The 17,511-nt window shown below is 39.6% G+C and overlaps 1 protein-coding gene across 17 annotated transcripts in view; it reads right to left on the bottom strand.

The window, feature by feature from the left end:
• Positions 1-17,511, bottom strand: part of LOC133632149 (calcium/calmodulin-dependent protein kinase type II subunit beta-like) — a 231,670-nt gene that overhangs the window by 169,401 nt on the left and 44,758 nt on the right. For all 17 annotated transcript variants that reach the window (XM_062024415.1, XM_062024398.1, XM_062024401.1 and 14 more), the window contains exons 6-7: positions 3,658-3,730; positions 179-281 (exon numbers count right to left, since the gene is read on the bottom strand). In XM_062024415.1, coding sequence (XP_061880399.1) covers positions 179-281; positions 3,658-3,730 — 176 coding nt within the window. The remainder of the gene's footprint in view (positions 1-178; positions 282-3,657; positions 3,731-17,511) is intronic.

Below are 17,511 nucleotides of genomic sequence, written 5' to 3'. Positions count from 1 at the left end.
GTAAGACAATGAACGAGGAGGAAGCAAGAGCAGAGGAACGAAGAGAGAGCAAGAAGATAAACAGCTAAAAGGGAGCAGATGAAGAAAAAAGGCAAGTAGGAAGTTTGCAAACATGTCCTTATTAGTGCTTGACTAGAGCTGAGCCCCCCTGCTGTGGCCGTGTTGGCGCTGCACCTACCAAACCAGGCCTGCTGCTCCCCCTGCACCTCGATGGCCAGGCCAAAGTCGGCCAGCTTCACCGCCGCGTTCTTGCATTTGCTGGCCAGGAGCAGGTTCTCTGGCTGTGAAGGCGAGGAACAGAGCTTACCAAACACTCACGGTGGATACAGACACAAAGACGGATGCTATTTAAAGACATTGTTCCGACACACAAATGTGAGCGCTAGCAATCTGTGTGTGTGGTTTTTTTTTTCTAATTCCCTGCCTCACACGGTGTGCTGTGCTTTATCGGCTCACTTTCTGTGGCCCAGATAATGCAGCCAACCTCATTATTCTCTGTCAGAAGAGACTCTAATAACGGGCCTCTATCCCCACTGGTCCTGCTTGTGGTCTCTCACCACATCACTCCCCACTGATCCTACATGGGGAATAAAGATTACTGTATAGAGTCACATTTTAGTTTCAGCTCCAACCATAGATATGAAGGGTTAGCCCAGAGACACACTGTTAGTTGTAATTATTCAAAAACACTTATTATGTAAAAGTGACTTTATAATGATGTTCTAACAGTGTTATGTGTCCCTAGGGCCTGGTTATGAGCATCAAACGTGAGAAAAATGTATTCTCTCCCTCTCTTGTTTGCTCCACTTATGAAAGAGGAGGCGCTCAGACACTTGCTTTTGAAGTTGGGGGTTTTCTTACACTGCGAAAAGTCAGTGTTCAAAAACAAGAAAAAAAAAATTACAAAAATGAAGGGTATTTTACTTGAACTAAGCAAAATTAAAAGCCAATAGAACAAGAAAATTCGGCTTGTCAAGACTTTCCAAAACAAGTAAAATTAGCTAACTTGAAGGAACCCAAAAATAGCTTAAAATAAGTATATTCTCACTAATAACAAGTGCACTTTTCTTGGTAGAAAAAAAAAGACACCTTTTTGCTCAAAATGTTGAAAAATATTCTTAAATGAAGTAAATGCTAGTGCCATTATCTTGACATAATGATATGCGCTCGGCATTACATTTCTTGAAACCAGCAAACTTATACTAAAAACTAATTTATTGTTCTTAATGGAAAGGCAACAAGGCAAGCGCTTGTTACTCTCGGGGTCTCCTAGCCGCTCAGGCAAATCACATGGTCTAAAAATGCATTTTTCCATCGACAACATGACATCATCACGCAAAGTGCGTGCTCTTTCAGTCAATTAGTGCGCATATATACAGCCCGGCCCCCGGCCAAAACGTTTTTATTGTAATTTAGAAGAATTCATCTGAATGTGCATGAACTATTTCTGTTCAAAATTGTTAGAAATGTTAAATGTTTAAATATTAAGTGTCAGTTTACTGTACTGTGCCAACTGTACTACTATATGAGTACGTCTTTTCTATTGTTTCATTGAAAATAAAACAGCAAAGTCCATTTGGCTGTCATCTGTTTTAATTATGAGACACAATTGTGTCAAAGTCATGATTTTTTTTTTTCATGCTTAAAATAAGAAAATAATACTTTAAAAAAGTATTTTTATACTAGTAGGGATGTCCGATAATGGCTTTTTTGCCGATATCCGATATTCCGATATTGTCCGACTCTTAATTACCGATACCGATATCAACCGATACCGATATATACAGTCGTGGAATTAACACATTATTATGCCTAATTTGGACAACCAGGTATGGTGAAGATAAGGTCCTTTTTTTAAAAATTAATAAAATAAAATAAGATGAATAAATTAAAACATTTTCTTGAATAAAAAAGAAAGTAAAACAATATAAAAACAGTTACATAGAAACTAGTAATTACTGAAAATGAGTCAAATTAACTGTTAAAGGTTAGTACTATTAGTGGAGCAGCAGCACGCACAATCATGTGTGCTTACGGACTGTATCCCTTGCAGACTGTATTGATATATATTGATATATAATGTAGGAAGCAGAATATTAATAACAGAAAGAAACAACCCTTTTGTGTGAGTGAGTGTAAATGGGGGAGGGAGGTTTTTTTGGGTTGGTGCACTAATTGTAAGTGTATCTTGTGTTTTTTATGTTGATTTAATAAAAAAAACAAAATAAAAAAAAAACAAAACGATAACGATAATTTCCGATATTACATTTTAAAGCATTTATCGGCCGATAATCGGACATCTCTACTTGTGAGTGTTGATGACACAGCTTTGCAACAGTTGATATTCTAGTTTCAAGCATGTTTGACTCAATATAGCTCATCAAATCTCAGCAACAAGCTGTAATATCTTACTGAGATCATTTAGGACCAAAACACTTAAAACAAGTAAAACACTCTAACATAAAATCTGCTTAGTGAGAAGAATTATCTTATCAGACAGAAAATAAGCAAATATCACCCTTATTTGACATATTTAATCTTACTTAGATTTCAGTTTTTGCAGTGTACAATATGGCCCATTTAAGATAAGCAGGTCTTTTCGTATTCATAACTCCATTGAGGAGCTCCGTTTGCATCATTCAGACAAAAAGTTGCTGCGTCACAGTCGTGCGGGTCAAAACACCACACAACAGGCTTTTAAGGAACGTCGCAATTTGTGTTTTATTCATTATGTTCACACATTTCTTAAAAAGAATGTTGGCTGATAGAATCTGGCAGAGGTCTCTTCTCTAGCATTGTGAGTGGCATTGCCCGATCAATAAAAAGTAATCAAAAGCACACAGGGGCTTTGGTAATCAATAGTCATCTCTGCCAAGTTAGGACTGGTAAATAAACCAGGAGGTGTGATTAAACATCCTCCTGGGCCATCTTCAAAGGATCTATGGACTGCCCAGAAGAGCAACTATTTGCTGGTTTATGGGAGCTCCACAGAGGTTGTGCTTGTTCTGGATGATACATTTGTACATTTACTATTTTATGCTCTGGACATTGTTGCGTTTGACCAGATGTTCCTCCAAGTGGGATGTAAAACGCTGGTCAGTCCCAAGTTCCTTAGATGACTTATAAACTGATCTCAAAGATACCACCAAGCACAGTATAGGTATTTTGTAATTTATTGTCAAATATTTGAGAATAGAGACCAGCCTCGAACAACACATACAAATGCGTAGCCCAAGTTGATCTGAAAACTTCCCGGAAAGCACTCTCCTCTTCAGTATCTCCCCCGCCCTCACTTGTCTCACCTCAAACACATGCTCATTGTCTCTTATCTTGAGTCGGCCTGGGAAGCACAGGAAGGAGGAATTCCTCCTCTCTGCCTTCTACTTCAAGGCCGGCCCAAGTGCGAGCACTTTGTCATTAGATGATTTGAAAGAAAAAGAGTACAATATGGAACATTAGCTATATGTAATATGACTATGAAAATTAATAAGTAACACAAAATATGGATATATGAAGATATATATATATATATCCTTCATTTCCCCCTTCAAGATCTTTTAAAAAGATCTTTACCTCTAATGGACATCTTGAGCCCGGTACAGATTATTTCTATACCCCTTGTTTTACTAAGGGAACAAATTGATCATGCGAACTTACCTTGAGGTCTCGGTGCACCACGCCCATTTGATGGCAGTGAAGCACCGCCTCCAGGATCTGCTGGATGCAATGACTGCATGCAAAAAAAAAAAGATGTTGGTTATTTTTCAAATTACATTAGATATTATAAAAACAATATTATATATTGCAATTTCTATTATTGTATTTATTCATCATTTTTAAAAGAAAATACAGATACTATGATAATCAATCAATCTTTATTTATAAAGCGCTTTTCATACATAAAAGAAATGCAACGCAAAGTGCTTTGCAAAGTTAAAACAATACCCTGATGACCTATATCCCCCATTATCACATACGTATCATACACACACACACACACACACACACACACACACACACACATATGCAACTATATGGACACATGATTGCATGGCTGAGTACAGAGGAGACATGTGAGTAAACACTATCACAACTGCACCAGGAGGTCATCAGACCACGGCCACCAGGACGCTGACACAAAAGCGCCCCCACAAGCACGGCCGATAACCCCTGAGGCAGATGGCTCATCTGAGGAACGTTGGAAAATAAAAATAATAACATTTGTAAAATAGTAAGAACCATGTGTAGAGATAAAGAGTACAATACGAGTAAGACATATGAAGATTAATTTAAAAAAAATACAAATAAAATGAATATACAGTAAATAAATAGAACTAAATAAAATCTTGCATAACTAACAGGATAAAAAGTTAAATACAAATAACTTCAATAAAATGATTACTATCAGGTGAAAGCCAAATCAAAAAGGTGGGTCTTAAGCCTGCTCTTAAAAACATGAATGTTCTCCGCATAACAACACACTATTTCAACATATTTATTATATCTATTCTTTAATTGTTTTAAAGGAATATACCATAAAATCCACAATGTATTTCAAAAGATTAAAATAATAAATAGAAATAATATAATTTGTTAGAGTCGCAAGAAAATATTTGGAGAAAGAAAAGTGGATTGTAATATATATTCTTATTAAAAAAATAATAACACAAATATAATAAATAGGTTAAATTAATAAAATGTAAAAAAATGCATTTGTACAAATATGAATCAATAAACCCTCTCTAAAAAACGAGTATAATACAATCTATTAAAAAAGCATATTTTCTATTTAAGTATCGTTGTGTATTCATCATTTATTTTATTCATAAAGAGACAAAGATAACTAAGTATAATCACAAATACGAATAATAATAATAATGATGTGTATTTCCAAATATATAATGATATAAAAATATATATTTTAAAAATGTTGCACAGAAAAAGGCCTACAGTACATACACCATCAAGCGTCTGAAGCGCTCCGCAAGTAAACAATCGCCCCCAGCCACTACTCCAGGAAATAGGTGTTTGTGTTGGCGATCAATAAGTCGGTCTCATGTTGAAAAGCTGCTGGATACTTAGTACACACACCCACTTGTCAAAACAAAATAAAAACAAGCCAGACAGGAGGTTTGTTGGAAACAAAAGCTGAGGCGCAGAGATGCATTTACTTAATGGGACATCGCCTAGATCCAGCTGTGGGTGATGTGGACAAATACACTGCATGCACACACACACACAAACACACACACCCACACACACTCCTGAGCTGTTGTGGATGTGACTCTGGCTGTGAACTAAAGCCAGGCCATGCATGTGATTGCTGCACACTGACAAGTTTATCACAGTTCACGAAGAGACAGGAGGGAGAGAGTTGATAAGGGACCTGAGAGTCCATGGAGTCTATCTACCATGTATTTATCTATCAATCTACACTATATTTATCTATTTTTAAGCTTGTGGAAAGCTCGTTGTACTAATTGGCTACTGCCGACAGCATAACGGTTCCTTGCTGTGAAAAAGCGTGTAACTAAGGGTTACGACGCATAAAAAAAAGTGTGTAGCTAAGGGTTACGACGCATAAAAAAGCGTGTAACTAAGGGTTATGACGCGTAGACAAACCCTGTGAATCCTAGGCTCTAACAGGTACAAAGGCCTAACAATCAGAAGGACGGCGGAGTCCGCAAAGAATGAAACTTCCGTAAGATTCAACATTGAAAATAAGCCAAATTAAGGACCACGGAGTCCACGTAAAAAACGAAAATTCTAAAACAAAAAGGCTACAGAAGGACGCCGGAGTCTGCGAGAACTGAAACTTCCGTAAAACGAGCGTAAAATGTGTGAACGTGAGAGTGTGTGGGAGTTATCGCCACTAGGCTATCACTCCATACTAAAGTTGTGAGAAGTAATAGTGGGTTATTGTGGACACATTAGGCAAGACACCTCCACTGGGGGAAAAACCTCCAGCAGAAGCGACGTGTACCACAATAATAAATGAAACCACTATCTTACAACAAAGAAAAAGTAATCCTTATAAGTTCGGCTCTGTAGGGGACGACGGATTACTCCAAATTCTCAAAGTGGGAAAAGGGACAAGTAAACCAAAGGTTAGTCCAAAAGAAGAGTTAAAATGTTTATCACAGTTCACGAAGAGGCAGGAGGGAGAGAGTTGATAAGGGATCTGAGATCTCATGGAGTCTATCTACTAGGGGTGTGGGGAAAAATTGATTCTCATGTTGTGCGATTCAGAATCGATTCCCATTTTTAAAAAAATCGATATTTATTTTATTTAAAAAAATGTATTTATTTTTTTTTTTTAAATTGATCAATCTAACAAAACAACACACAGCAATACCATAACAATGCAATCCAATTCCAAAACCAAACCCGACCCAGCAACACTCAGAACTGCAATAAACAGAGCAATTGAGAGGAGACACAAACACCACACAGAACACACCAAAAGTAGTGAAACAAAAATGAATATTATCAACAACCGTATCAATATTAGTTACAATTTCAACATAGCAGTGATTAAAAATCCCTCATTGACATTATCATTAGACATTTATAAAAAAGAACAATAGTGTCACAGTGGCTTACACTTGCATGGCATCTCATAAGCTTGACAACACACTGTGTCCAATATTTTCACAAAGATAAAATAAGTCATATTTTTGGTTTATTTAATAGTTCAAACAAATGTACATTATTGCAATCAGTTGATAAAACATTGTCCTTTACAATTATAAAAGCTTTTTACAACAATCTACTACTCTGCTTGCATGTCAGCAGACTGGGGTAGATCCTGCTGAAATCTATGTATTGAATGAATAGAGAATCCTTTTGAATCGGGAAAATATCGTTTTTGAATCGAGAATCGTGTTGAATTGAAAAAAATCGATTTTGAATCGAATCGTGACCCCAAGAATCGATATTGGAATCGAATCGTGGGACACCCAAAGATTCACAGCCCTACTATCTACCATGTATTTATCTATCAATCTACACTATAGTTATCTATTTGTAAGCTTGTTGACAGCTCCTTGCACTAATTGGCTACTGCCGACAGGATAACGGTTCCTTGCTGTGGTGCTGAACAAACATGGCCTATTAGAGTGAACTCCCTCTGTGTGTGTCACAAACAACAGCTAATGATATAGTAAAAAGCTAATGTACATCTCTGCGTTCTTTTACCTTCTGTTTTGGAGCTTGATGCATTTTTATTATAAAGAAATCTGTTCAGGCATTAAAGGAAGCGCAATTGTAGACAACAGGAAATGTTTTCTTAGGTAAGGCCTCTGATTTAGTGGTATATGCATGGTCTTGTTTCTGAGATGGCAACCAAAGCAATGATAGCAATTGTTCTATTTTTTGTTATGGGAAAAAAATTGCGAGTAAGTCAACTGGGTCTTGTAAATTAGAGTTTAACTGTGTAAGAATTATATTGTTTAATTATATTATTTATATATATATATATATATATATATATATACATATATATATATATATATATATCAGGGTTTCCCACACATTCATTTATTTGTGGCGGCCCGCCACGAAAGAATTACATCCGCCACAAATTAAAAAAAATAAAAAATTAAAATATATATATATATATATATATATATATTTTTTTTTTTTTTTTTTTTTTTTTTTTTTTTCCCCCCCTCTCCAGCTTCTCAGGCAAATTATATAGTTGATGTAGATGCCCATATCGGCTGTTCAGATTTACTTTACAAAAGAGAAGTGTAGGATACTTCTCTTGTTGCCTTATTTGTATTTGACTTTATTAAAAGTATTTATATTAGAAACACAACATGTGTATATAACAAAGGGTGCAAAGTCTGCAGGCAGTAGGAAACACATGGTTAAGTGTAGGGAGTAAAACTGATGGCAGTCTAAAGTTCGAGATTTTTGGAGCTCTTTGTTCAGTGGATCAGATGTTTGATGAAGCTCTGTGTCTATCTACCACCACTACTGTTTTCTGTTTATTTGTTACTGACTGTGGCAGGACACCTCTGCCTCTGTTTCACTTTATGTTGCTGGTAAATAATATGGTTGTAGTAGTAGGCTAAAGTTAAATTATTTAGTATGCACTAATTAAAGAGGCAGAACTTTGAGACATTTTAGCTTTTATATTTTATAAGATACATTTTTTGTAAGAACCACAATTAATAAATATATTTCAGTGAATAACTTATTGTTCAAATCTGTATATAAATATGTACATAAAGTGTTGTAATTATATTGTAAAATGGATGGATGGATGGACGTTTAAAACAAAACTGTTATTAATTAGTAAATATACATTTTTGAGCCTTTTTAGAGAAAATCATATCATTGTAGTAAATTATGCAAATTACTCGATGATGTCATGGTGAACACGCCCATAGCCACGCCCCCACCGCCACAGGTATCTTGGCAGTTTATGGGAAACACTGTATATATATATATTTTTTCCAAACCACTTCTAATTGGTTGAAAAAGCTTCATTCCTTCATTCCATCTCATCATGTTCCACCAGGGGGCACTACAGCAAGTTACGGGCTTCCTATTTACACCGTTTGCAGTGGCAATGCCCAGCAATTCAGGATGTAACATACGGAATAGTGCCGCTTACTGGAACCTGGCGTCAATTTGAGCGGAGGTCACTTTTTGAGGATAAATGCGCTAAATGGAGCACTTCTATATGGGATGACACGTGACTCATGGTGCCAGGCTATTTGGTCCATGGCTAAAAGGAAGAGCAACATCACCGCTTAGGCACTGAAAGAGATACGCCGGTGCGTGTCGACAAGGTGCTATAAGCGAGTGTAATGTGCAAAATATGTGACTAATAGCGAGCGCACAGCGACACGGCAGCCTGCAGGATTCACACCCACACGGCGTCTAGTGAGTGGGAGGACCGAGAGAGCTGTTCATGCGTTAATATTCCTGTTGCACATCCTCTTTTCCAACCCCTCGGCTTTATTTCCGCTCTTGGATGTGGAGGCATAACGTGTACACTGCATGGACAAAAGTGTTGGGACACGGGGGGGGTCATTGCTAATACAGGAAGTGACCATCTCGGTGGGAATGGTTGTCCGTCACCGTTCTCTCCCCAAGGGTGTGGAATAGTTACTAGTTGTCACAATCGTACTTGTTTTAGACCAAAACATTTGGGGTTGTACATTACTTTAAAGGCCTACTGAAAGCCACTACTAGCGACCACGCAGTCTGATAGTTTATATATCAATGATGAAATCTTAACATTGCAACACATGCCAATACGGCCGGGTTAACTTATAAAGTGACATTTTAAATTTCCCGCTAAACTTCCGGTTGAAAACGTCTATGTATGATGACGTATGCGCATGACGTCACTAGTTAAACGGAAGTATTGGTACACCTTTGAATCCAATACAAAAAAGCTCTGTTTTCATCGCAAAATTCCACAGTATTCTGGACATCTGTGTTGGTGAATCTTTTGCAATTTGTTTAATGAACAATGGAGACTGCAAAGAAGAAAGTTGTAGGTGGGATCGGTGTATTAGCGGCTGGCTGCAGCAACACAACCAGGAGGACTTTGACTTGGATAGCAGACGCGCTAGCCGCCGCTAGCCACAGCTAGCCGCCGACCACATCTATGATCGGATGAAGTCCTTCGTCGCTCCGTCGATCGCTGGAACGCAGGTGAGCACGGGTGTTGATGAGCAGATGAGGGCTGGCTGGCGTAGGTTGGATAGCTAATGTTTTTAGCATAGCTCTGTGAGGTCCCGTAGCTAAGTTAGCTTCAATGGCGTCGTTAGCAATAGCATTGTTAAGCTTCGCCAGGCTGGAAAGCATTAACCGTGTAGTTACATGTCCATGGTTTAATAGTATTGTTGATCTTCTGTCTATCCTTCCAGTCAGGGGTTTATTTATTTTGTTTCTATCTGCAGTTAAGCCCGATGCTATCACGTTAGCTCCGTAGCTAAAGTGCTTCGCCGATGTATTGTCCTGGAAATAAAAGTCACTGTGAATGTCCATTTCGCGTTCTCGACTCAAATCCGTGATCCACAATAGAAAAAGGAGAGAGTGTGGAATCCAATGAGCCAGCTTGTACCTAAGTTACGGTCAGAGCGAAAAAAGATGCGTCCTGCACTGCACTCTAGTCCTTCACTCTCACGTTCCTCATCCACAAATCTTTCATCCTCGCTCAAATTAATGGGGTAATCGTCGCTTTCTCGGTCCGAATCGCTCTCGCTGCTGGTGTAAACAATGGGGAAATGTGAGGAGTCCCTCAACCTGTGACGTCACGCTACTTCCGGTACAGGCAACGTTTTTTTATCAGCGACCAAAAGTTGCGAACTTTATCGTCGATGTTCTCTACTAAATCCTTTCAGCAAAAATATGGCAATATCGCGAAATGATCAAGTATGACACATAGAATGGATCTGCTATCCCCGTTTAAATAAAAAAAATTCATTTCAGTAGGCCTTTAATACATTTGTAATATTTAAATGCAGTAGTCTACTTACAGTTGTATTGAATATCTATGCAGTCTATAGATCATGTGTTGATTGTAATCAACAGAAAGATATTGTTTTAACCCAAGGACTACAAAGCGGAGAGAAGGAAGGATCTGCCCAAGTTCCAGACACTACTTTTTTGAAGCATTTTACGAACCTCTCTTTTGAAGCATTTTACGAACCTCTCTTTGAACTGTTTTACGACCTTTTCTGTGAACTGTTTACGACTAGGGATGACTTTCGAAACCGATTCTCCCGGTTGTTCGATAAGAAAATAACCGATTCCATGGACTCGAATCCCTTTTTGAGAACCGGTTCCCGTTATCGAGGCCACTATAAAGAAAAATAGTTCGTTCTTTATTCGAATCCCTGGGAACTAATCCCAAATGGGCAATGTTATGCCCATTTGATTGTAGACTCTTACTGACACCTTGTGGCGATATGAAAATATTACGCATCAATAGTTTGGGCACTTCCGGGTTGACGATGTTAGTCCAGTTCATGAGACAATTGAGAAGCAGACAAGTTGTGTTAGCTCTTACAAGCCTTGGAAAAGATAAGTCTGTAAGTAAACTGTTTAACTTGTTTATGTAACTCAATATTAAGGTGGAAAGTGGTTAAATTTGATACTAAGATGTTTATTGAAAAATTATTTTTGTGCACTGTTTCAATGGATGTTTTGAGGACTTAAAATGGCTGCCAGTCGTGTATTTCCACCATCGAAATAGTTTCAACACTCAGAAGTATTTGTTTGATGATAGTACTGTATATTTGTGTGAAGCTAATATTTACATATTGTGTATTACATTTCAGTATGTTAATTGAATCACACAGCTTATACATTTGTCATTGTGTGTATTTCAGTTTAAAAAATAAAAATAAATAACAGTCCAGTGCAAGACAAAAGTAAAGATAGGAAAAGACAAAGCAAGATCAACAACAATAAAGAGCCTAAATGGATTAATCTGCTTTGGAACTTTATTAGACGTCTTGGATTGTTTGTTAGCTGTCTGCCTGTGTGTGTAGTTAGTATGTTCCAATAGCAGCAGGAGTGCACTTTTTGGAGAGCTGTATTATTTTCAGTTTTGTGCCCAAGGGACTGATTTTATTTAACACTATATTATTATTTATACACCTATAGTGATCACAGAGACAGGTTGTTTTTGTGTTACTGTATATATTAGTTTTTTCTGAAAAATCCCACTTAATATACTTTGGGTAACAACAGTCAATATTTTATTTTTAATTTTTTTTTAGGGGGGGTCACAGTCAATATTTATTTATTTATTTTAGTTTAGTTTTTTCTTATAAAATAAAAGTGAGCTTTTGTTAAACCAAATATTGTGGGTTTTTTCCATATACAACAACCTATCTGGATTCGATAAGAGAATCGATACGATAAGAGGATTCGATAATGGGCTCGAACTCGATAATTTCTTATCAAACATCATCCCTATTTACGACCTTTTCTTTTGAACTGTTCTGTACCCAAAGGCAACGCTGTTTACGACCCACGTCCCTTTGGAAGCGGCTGTTGCCATGTGGTCAGGGAAAGTCCAAATAAAGGAGGAGGCGTACAATCTTTCGCCAGAGCGTGCTGGAGACTGTGCAAGAGTACAGACCAGACGTTTCTCCTCAAATTGAGCCAAATTGAATTCTGTCTCTGTTTAATTCTTTGCTTCTTGTCTTGTTTAATAGATGTCATCAGTGTTTGAACCTGACAAAAACAACATGCTCTTGGTTGAGTTTATGACCCTGCTTGATGACCAATAAAACAAAAATACACCCACTTTCTGTCCCGACCCTGTTTGGCCAATCGAGAAAAAGACCATATGTGTGTCCCCTAGTGGAGAGAAATATAATTCCCAGGTGCAGATTTAAGTGTGTCAATCGTAATTATTGAGGAGAATGTGATTCTGACAGTTGACAAGGTGCGACGGGGCACAGTTTGAGGTCTGTGTGTGCAAGGTGTGTGTGTCAGACTAATTATCGTTGCTAATTAAAGTCCCACTTCCTGCTGGTCTCCAGGGTCGTGGGTGGGTGGCAGGGAGGGAACTGGCCTGGATGACTGACATTACGAAGAAGAAGAAGGGTGAACGGGAGGGGCGGGGAGGAGTTCGCTGCCTCAGCTGCTGCACTCAAATATGTAATTTGGTTCTAGAGGCTTAAAAAAAATAGAACAGAAAGCGTTTCAGATTACAAAACCACTCAAGGCGTACTCACAGTCAGCGACCATCTCCTGACCCTGCACTCACACTGAGCATCTGTGCTTCATGTCTTACTACTTTTAATAAACTTGTGGATTATTAGTCATTCTAAGTTGGTGCTATCATTCATTACTTCGTTGCTTCGCTCGATATAACTTTTTCACTTCCGATACCATAGCGAAATTGGCCTTGAGCGTAGAGTACTGCTCGACAGCGATATTGTGCCAATAACCATCTCATCACAAAAGCTCCATGCTTTTTATTATTTTGTGGTGTGGAATGTTAGAAAAGGCTTGATCAAGTGAAATGACTCAAACAGAGAACAACGGTAGTAGGTAGAGATGTCCGATATTATCGGCCGATAAATGCTTTAAGATGTCATATCGAAAAATGATCGGTATCGGTTTCAAAAAGTTAAATTTATGACTTTTTAAAACGCCGCCGTGTACACGGACGTAGGGAGAAGTACAGAGCGCCAATAAACCTTAAAGGCACTGCCTTAGCGCATACTTGCCAACCTTGAGACCTCCGATATCGGGAGGTGGGCGTGGTTAAGGGCGTGGTTAAGAGGAGAGTATATTTACAGCTAGAATTCACCAACTCAAGTATTTCATATTTATATATAATATATATATATCATACTTGCCAACCTTGAGACCTCCAATATCATGAGGTGGGGGGGTTGGGGGCGTGGTTATTTACAGCTAGAATTCACCAACTCGAGTATTTCATATATATATATATATATATATATATATATATATATATATATATATATATATATATATATATATATATATACATATGTATGAAATACTTGACTTTCAGTGAATTCTAGCTATATGTATGTATATATATTTATTTATTTTATTTACATAGAAAAAAAATAAAAAATACTTGAATTTCAGTGTTCCGTTGGCTATCCATTAGATGGCAGTATTGTCCTGTTTAACTTCTCCGTTCATTGGGCAGGCAAGCTGTTTATATTGTGGGAAAGCGGATGTGAGAACAGGCTGTCCCCACTCAGTCTCAGGTCCGCATTGAGCTGGAGGGGGCGTGGCCTCCAGCTCCGGCTGAATACCGGGAGTTTGTCGGGAGAAAATCTCTGCCGGGAGGTTGTCGGTAGAGGCGCTGAATACCGGGATTCTCCCGCTAAAAACGGGAGGGTTGGCAAGTATGATATATATATATATATGTATGAAATACTTGACTTTCAGTAAATTCTAGCTATATATATATATATATATATATATATATATATATATATATATATATATATATATATATATATATATATATATATATATATATATATATATATACACACACACACCAGTATATATATTTATTTTATTATACATATAAATAAAAGAAATACTTGAATTTCAGTGTTCTGGAGGCTATCCAGTAGATGGCAGTATTGTCCTGTTTAAGAGTGTCACAACATTGCTGTTTACGGCAGACGAACTGCTTTACGGTAGACTCAACGTGACTGCTGTTGTTGTGTGTTGTTACCGCGCTGGGAGGACGTTAATGAAACTGCCCAACAATAAACCCACATAAGAAACCAAGAACTCTCCCTCGATCCTTCTACGGTTATAACGTGATTGGGCAGGCACGCTGTAAAAATTGTGGGAAAGCGGACGTGAAAGCAGACTGTTGCCGCCGTCCCCACTCAGGTCCGCATTGAGTGGCCTCCAGCTCCGGCTGAATACCGGGAGTTTGTCGGGAGAAAATGTCTGCTGAGAGGTTATCGGGAGAGGCGCTGAATACCGGGAGTTTCCCGCTAAAAACGGGAGGGTTGGCAAGTATGCCTTAGCGTGCCGGCCCAGTCACATAATATCTACGGCTTTTCACACACACTTGGTCAACAGCCATACAGGTCACACTGAGGGTGCCTGTATAAACAATTTCAACACTGTTACAAATATGCGCCACACTGTGAACCCACACCAAACAAGAATGACAAACACATTTCGGGAGAACATCTGCACCGTAGCACAACAGAACAAATACCCGGAACCCCTTGCAGCACTAACTCTTCCGGGACGCTGCAATATACAATATTTTTTCCATAACTTCAGTTGATTTATTTTGGAAAAGCTTGTTACATTGTTTAATGCATCCAGCGGGGCATCGCAACACAATTAGACATAATAATGTGTTCATTCCACGACTGTATATATCGGTATCGGTAATTAAGAGTTGGACAATATCGACAAAAAAGCCATTATCGGACATCTCTAGTCTTTTATGATGGTACTCAGAAAGTCAAGTGTTTTCTAAGGTGGTATTTGGTTAAAAAAAAGTTTGAGAAGCACTGTTTTATCTTTTTTACAGGGCACCGCTCTTGTGGCGACCCATCAGTCTTCCTGCGACTCTACGTCTGATCTTTGACAGGTTTGCACTGAAAATGTCATTTTGTTGTACTTTGTAAGACTTTGGAGAATCTACTGCGGGTGTTGGTAAATCCAGCATCAACACAAACGACATGGTATTTTCCGAGAAACAAACATGCTAACATGAATGTAACGCAAAGACCGGCAGCTTATGACACGCCCACCTTCCCTAAACACGGGACGGGTGTGCCAATCCCAATAAAACAAAAAGGATGTTAAATGGAAAGAACTGCCCGTCTTCATTAAAGCTAATGGCGCAGGCTAATCAACACTAAGTGAGCTTTAATAAGTTCACTGCACAGTAATCAAGAGTGCACGTTTGCTCTGCTGTCTGCCACTGTTGAACATATGCAGCCTGTGGCTCTCCACTAGTTTTAGTCTTTCCACAATATTTGACTTTCAATGGCGGCTGAATGGAGCCGGGCTAGAGTGTCACATTTAAAACATCCCTCTGTGCTTCCTCGCTGCTCCGTTACCTCATTACCAATTTGGATGGAATGGCAGACGTGTGACTGCAGCGCAGACGGTGGCACAGAGATATATAAAGCAGCGCGGGGGCTTGGGTGGGAAACGAAAGGTGTTGGAGATGATGGGAGGAAAGTGGCCGTACCGATCTGAAATTGATATTGATCAGATATCAGCGAGCAAATTGGATTATAAGCCCAGACTTCCCTCTCCCCAGCCACTTGGTCCAGCTCCTCCCGGGGGATCCCGAGGCGTTCCCAGGCCAGACGGGAGACATAGTCTTCCCAACGTGCCCTGGGTCTTCCCCGTGGCCTCCTACCGGTCGGACGTGCCCTAAACACCTCCCTAGGGTTGCATCCTGACCAGATGCCCGAACCACCTCATCTGGCTCCTCTCCATGTGGAGGAGCAGCGGCTTTACTTTGATCTCCCCCCGGATGACAGAGCTTCTCACCCTATCTCTAAGGGAGAGACCCGCCACCCGGCGGAGGAAACTCATTGCTTGTACCCGTGATCTTGTCCTTTCAGTCATAACCCAAAGCTCATGACCATAGGTGAGGATGGGAACGTAGATCGACCGGTAAATTGAGAGCTTTGCCTTCCGGCTCAGCTCCTTCTTCACCACAACGGATCGATACAGCGTCCGCATTACTGAAGACGCCGCATCGATCCGCCTGTCGATCTCACCATCCACTCTTCCCTCACTCGTGAACAAGACTCCGAGGTACTTGAACTCCTCCACTTGGGGCAAGATCTCCTCCCCAACCCTCCACAGACCCGAACACCACACAAGAAATCTGCGTTCAAAGAACTCCGGCTTATTAGTGATTCCCAGAGCCAAAAAAAAGTCTGCGGGCTATAGAGCGTTTTCTATTCGGGCTCCAGTACTCTGGAATGCCCTCCCGGTAACAGTTAAGAGATGCTACCTCAGTAGAAGCATTTAAGTCCCATCTTAAAACTCATTTGTATAATCTAGCCTTTAAGTAGACCCCCTTTTTAGACCAGTTGATCTGCCGTTTCTTTTCTTCTCTCCTCTTCTCCCCTGTCCCTTGCGAGGGGGAGTTGCATAGGTCCGGTGGCCATGGATGAAGTGCTGGCTGTCCAGAGTCGGGACCCCGGGTGGACCACTAGCCTGTGTATCGGTTGGGGACATCTCTGCGCTGCTGACCCGTCTCCGCTCGGGATGGTTTCCTGCTGGCCCCACTATGGACTGGACTCTCGCTGATGTGTTGGATCCACTGTGGACTGGACTTTCACAATGTTATGTCAGACCCACTCGACATCCATTGCTTTCGATCTCCCCTAGAGGGGGGGGGGGGGGGGGGTTACCCACATATGCGGTCCTCTCCAAGGTTTCTCATAGTCATTCACCGACGTCCCACTGGGGTGAGTTTTTCCTTGCCCGTATGTGGGCTCTGTACCGAGGATGTCGTTGTGGCTTGTGCAGCCCTTTGAGATACTTGTGATTTAGGGCTATATAAATAAACATTGATTGATTGATTGATTGACAAGGGTGTGGTGTTCGGGTCTAATTCAGGGGTGTCCAAACATTTTTCCAATGAAGGCCGCATACTGAAAAAAGTTGATATTTTTGGTTTTGATTTTCCGCACTATAAGGCGCACCTTCAATGAATGGCCTATTTTAAAACTTTGTTCATATATAATGCGAACCGCATTATAAGGCGCACCTTCAATGAATGGCCTATTTTAAAACTGTGTTCATATATAAGCGCACCGCATTATAAGGCGCACCATCAATGAATGGCCTATTTTAAAACTTTGTTCATATATAAGGCGCACCGCATTATAAGGCGCACCTTCAATGAATGGCCTATTTTAAAACTGTGTTCATACATAAGGCGCACCGCATTATAAGGCGCACCTTCAATGAATGGCCCATTTTAAAACTTTGTTCATATATAAGGCGCACCGCATTATAAGGCGCACC

The sequence above is a fragment of the Entelurus aequoreus genome, linkage group LG17, assembly GCF_033978785.1.
Source record: "Entelurus aequoreus isolate RoL-2023_Sb linkage group LG17, RoL_Eaeq_v1.1, whole genome shotgun sequence".
NCBI classification, from domain to species: Eukaryota; Metazoa; Chordata; class Actinopteri; order Syngnathiformes; family Syngnathidae; genus Entelurus; species Entelurus aequoreus.
The sequence above is the reverse complement of the archived record's forward strand: the minus strand, read 5'-3'. Positions and strand labels throughout refer to the sequence as shown.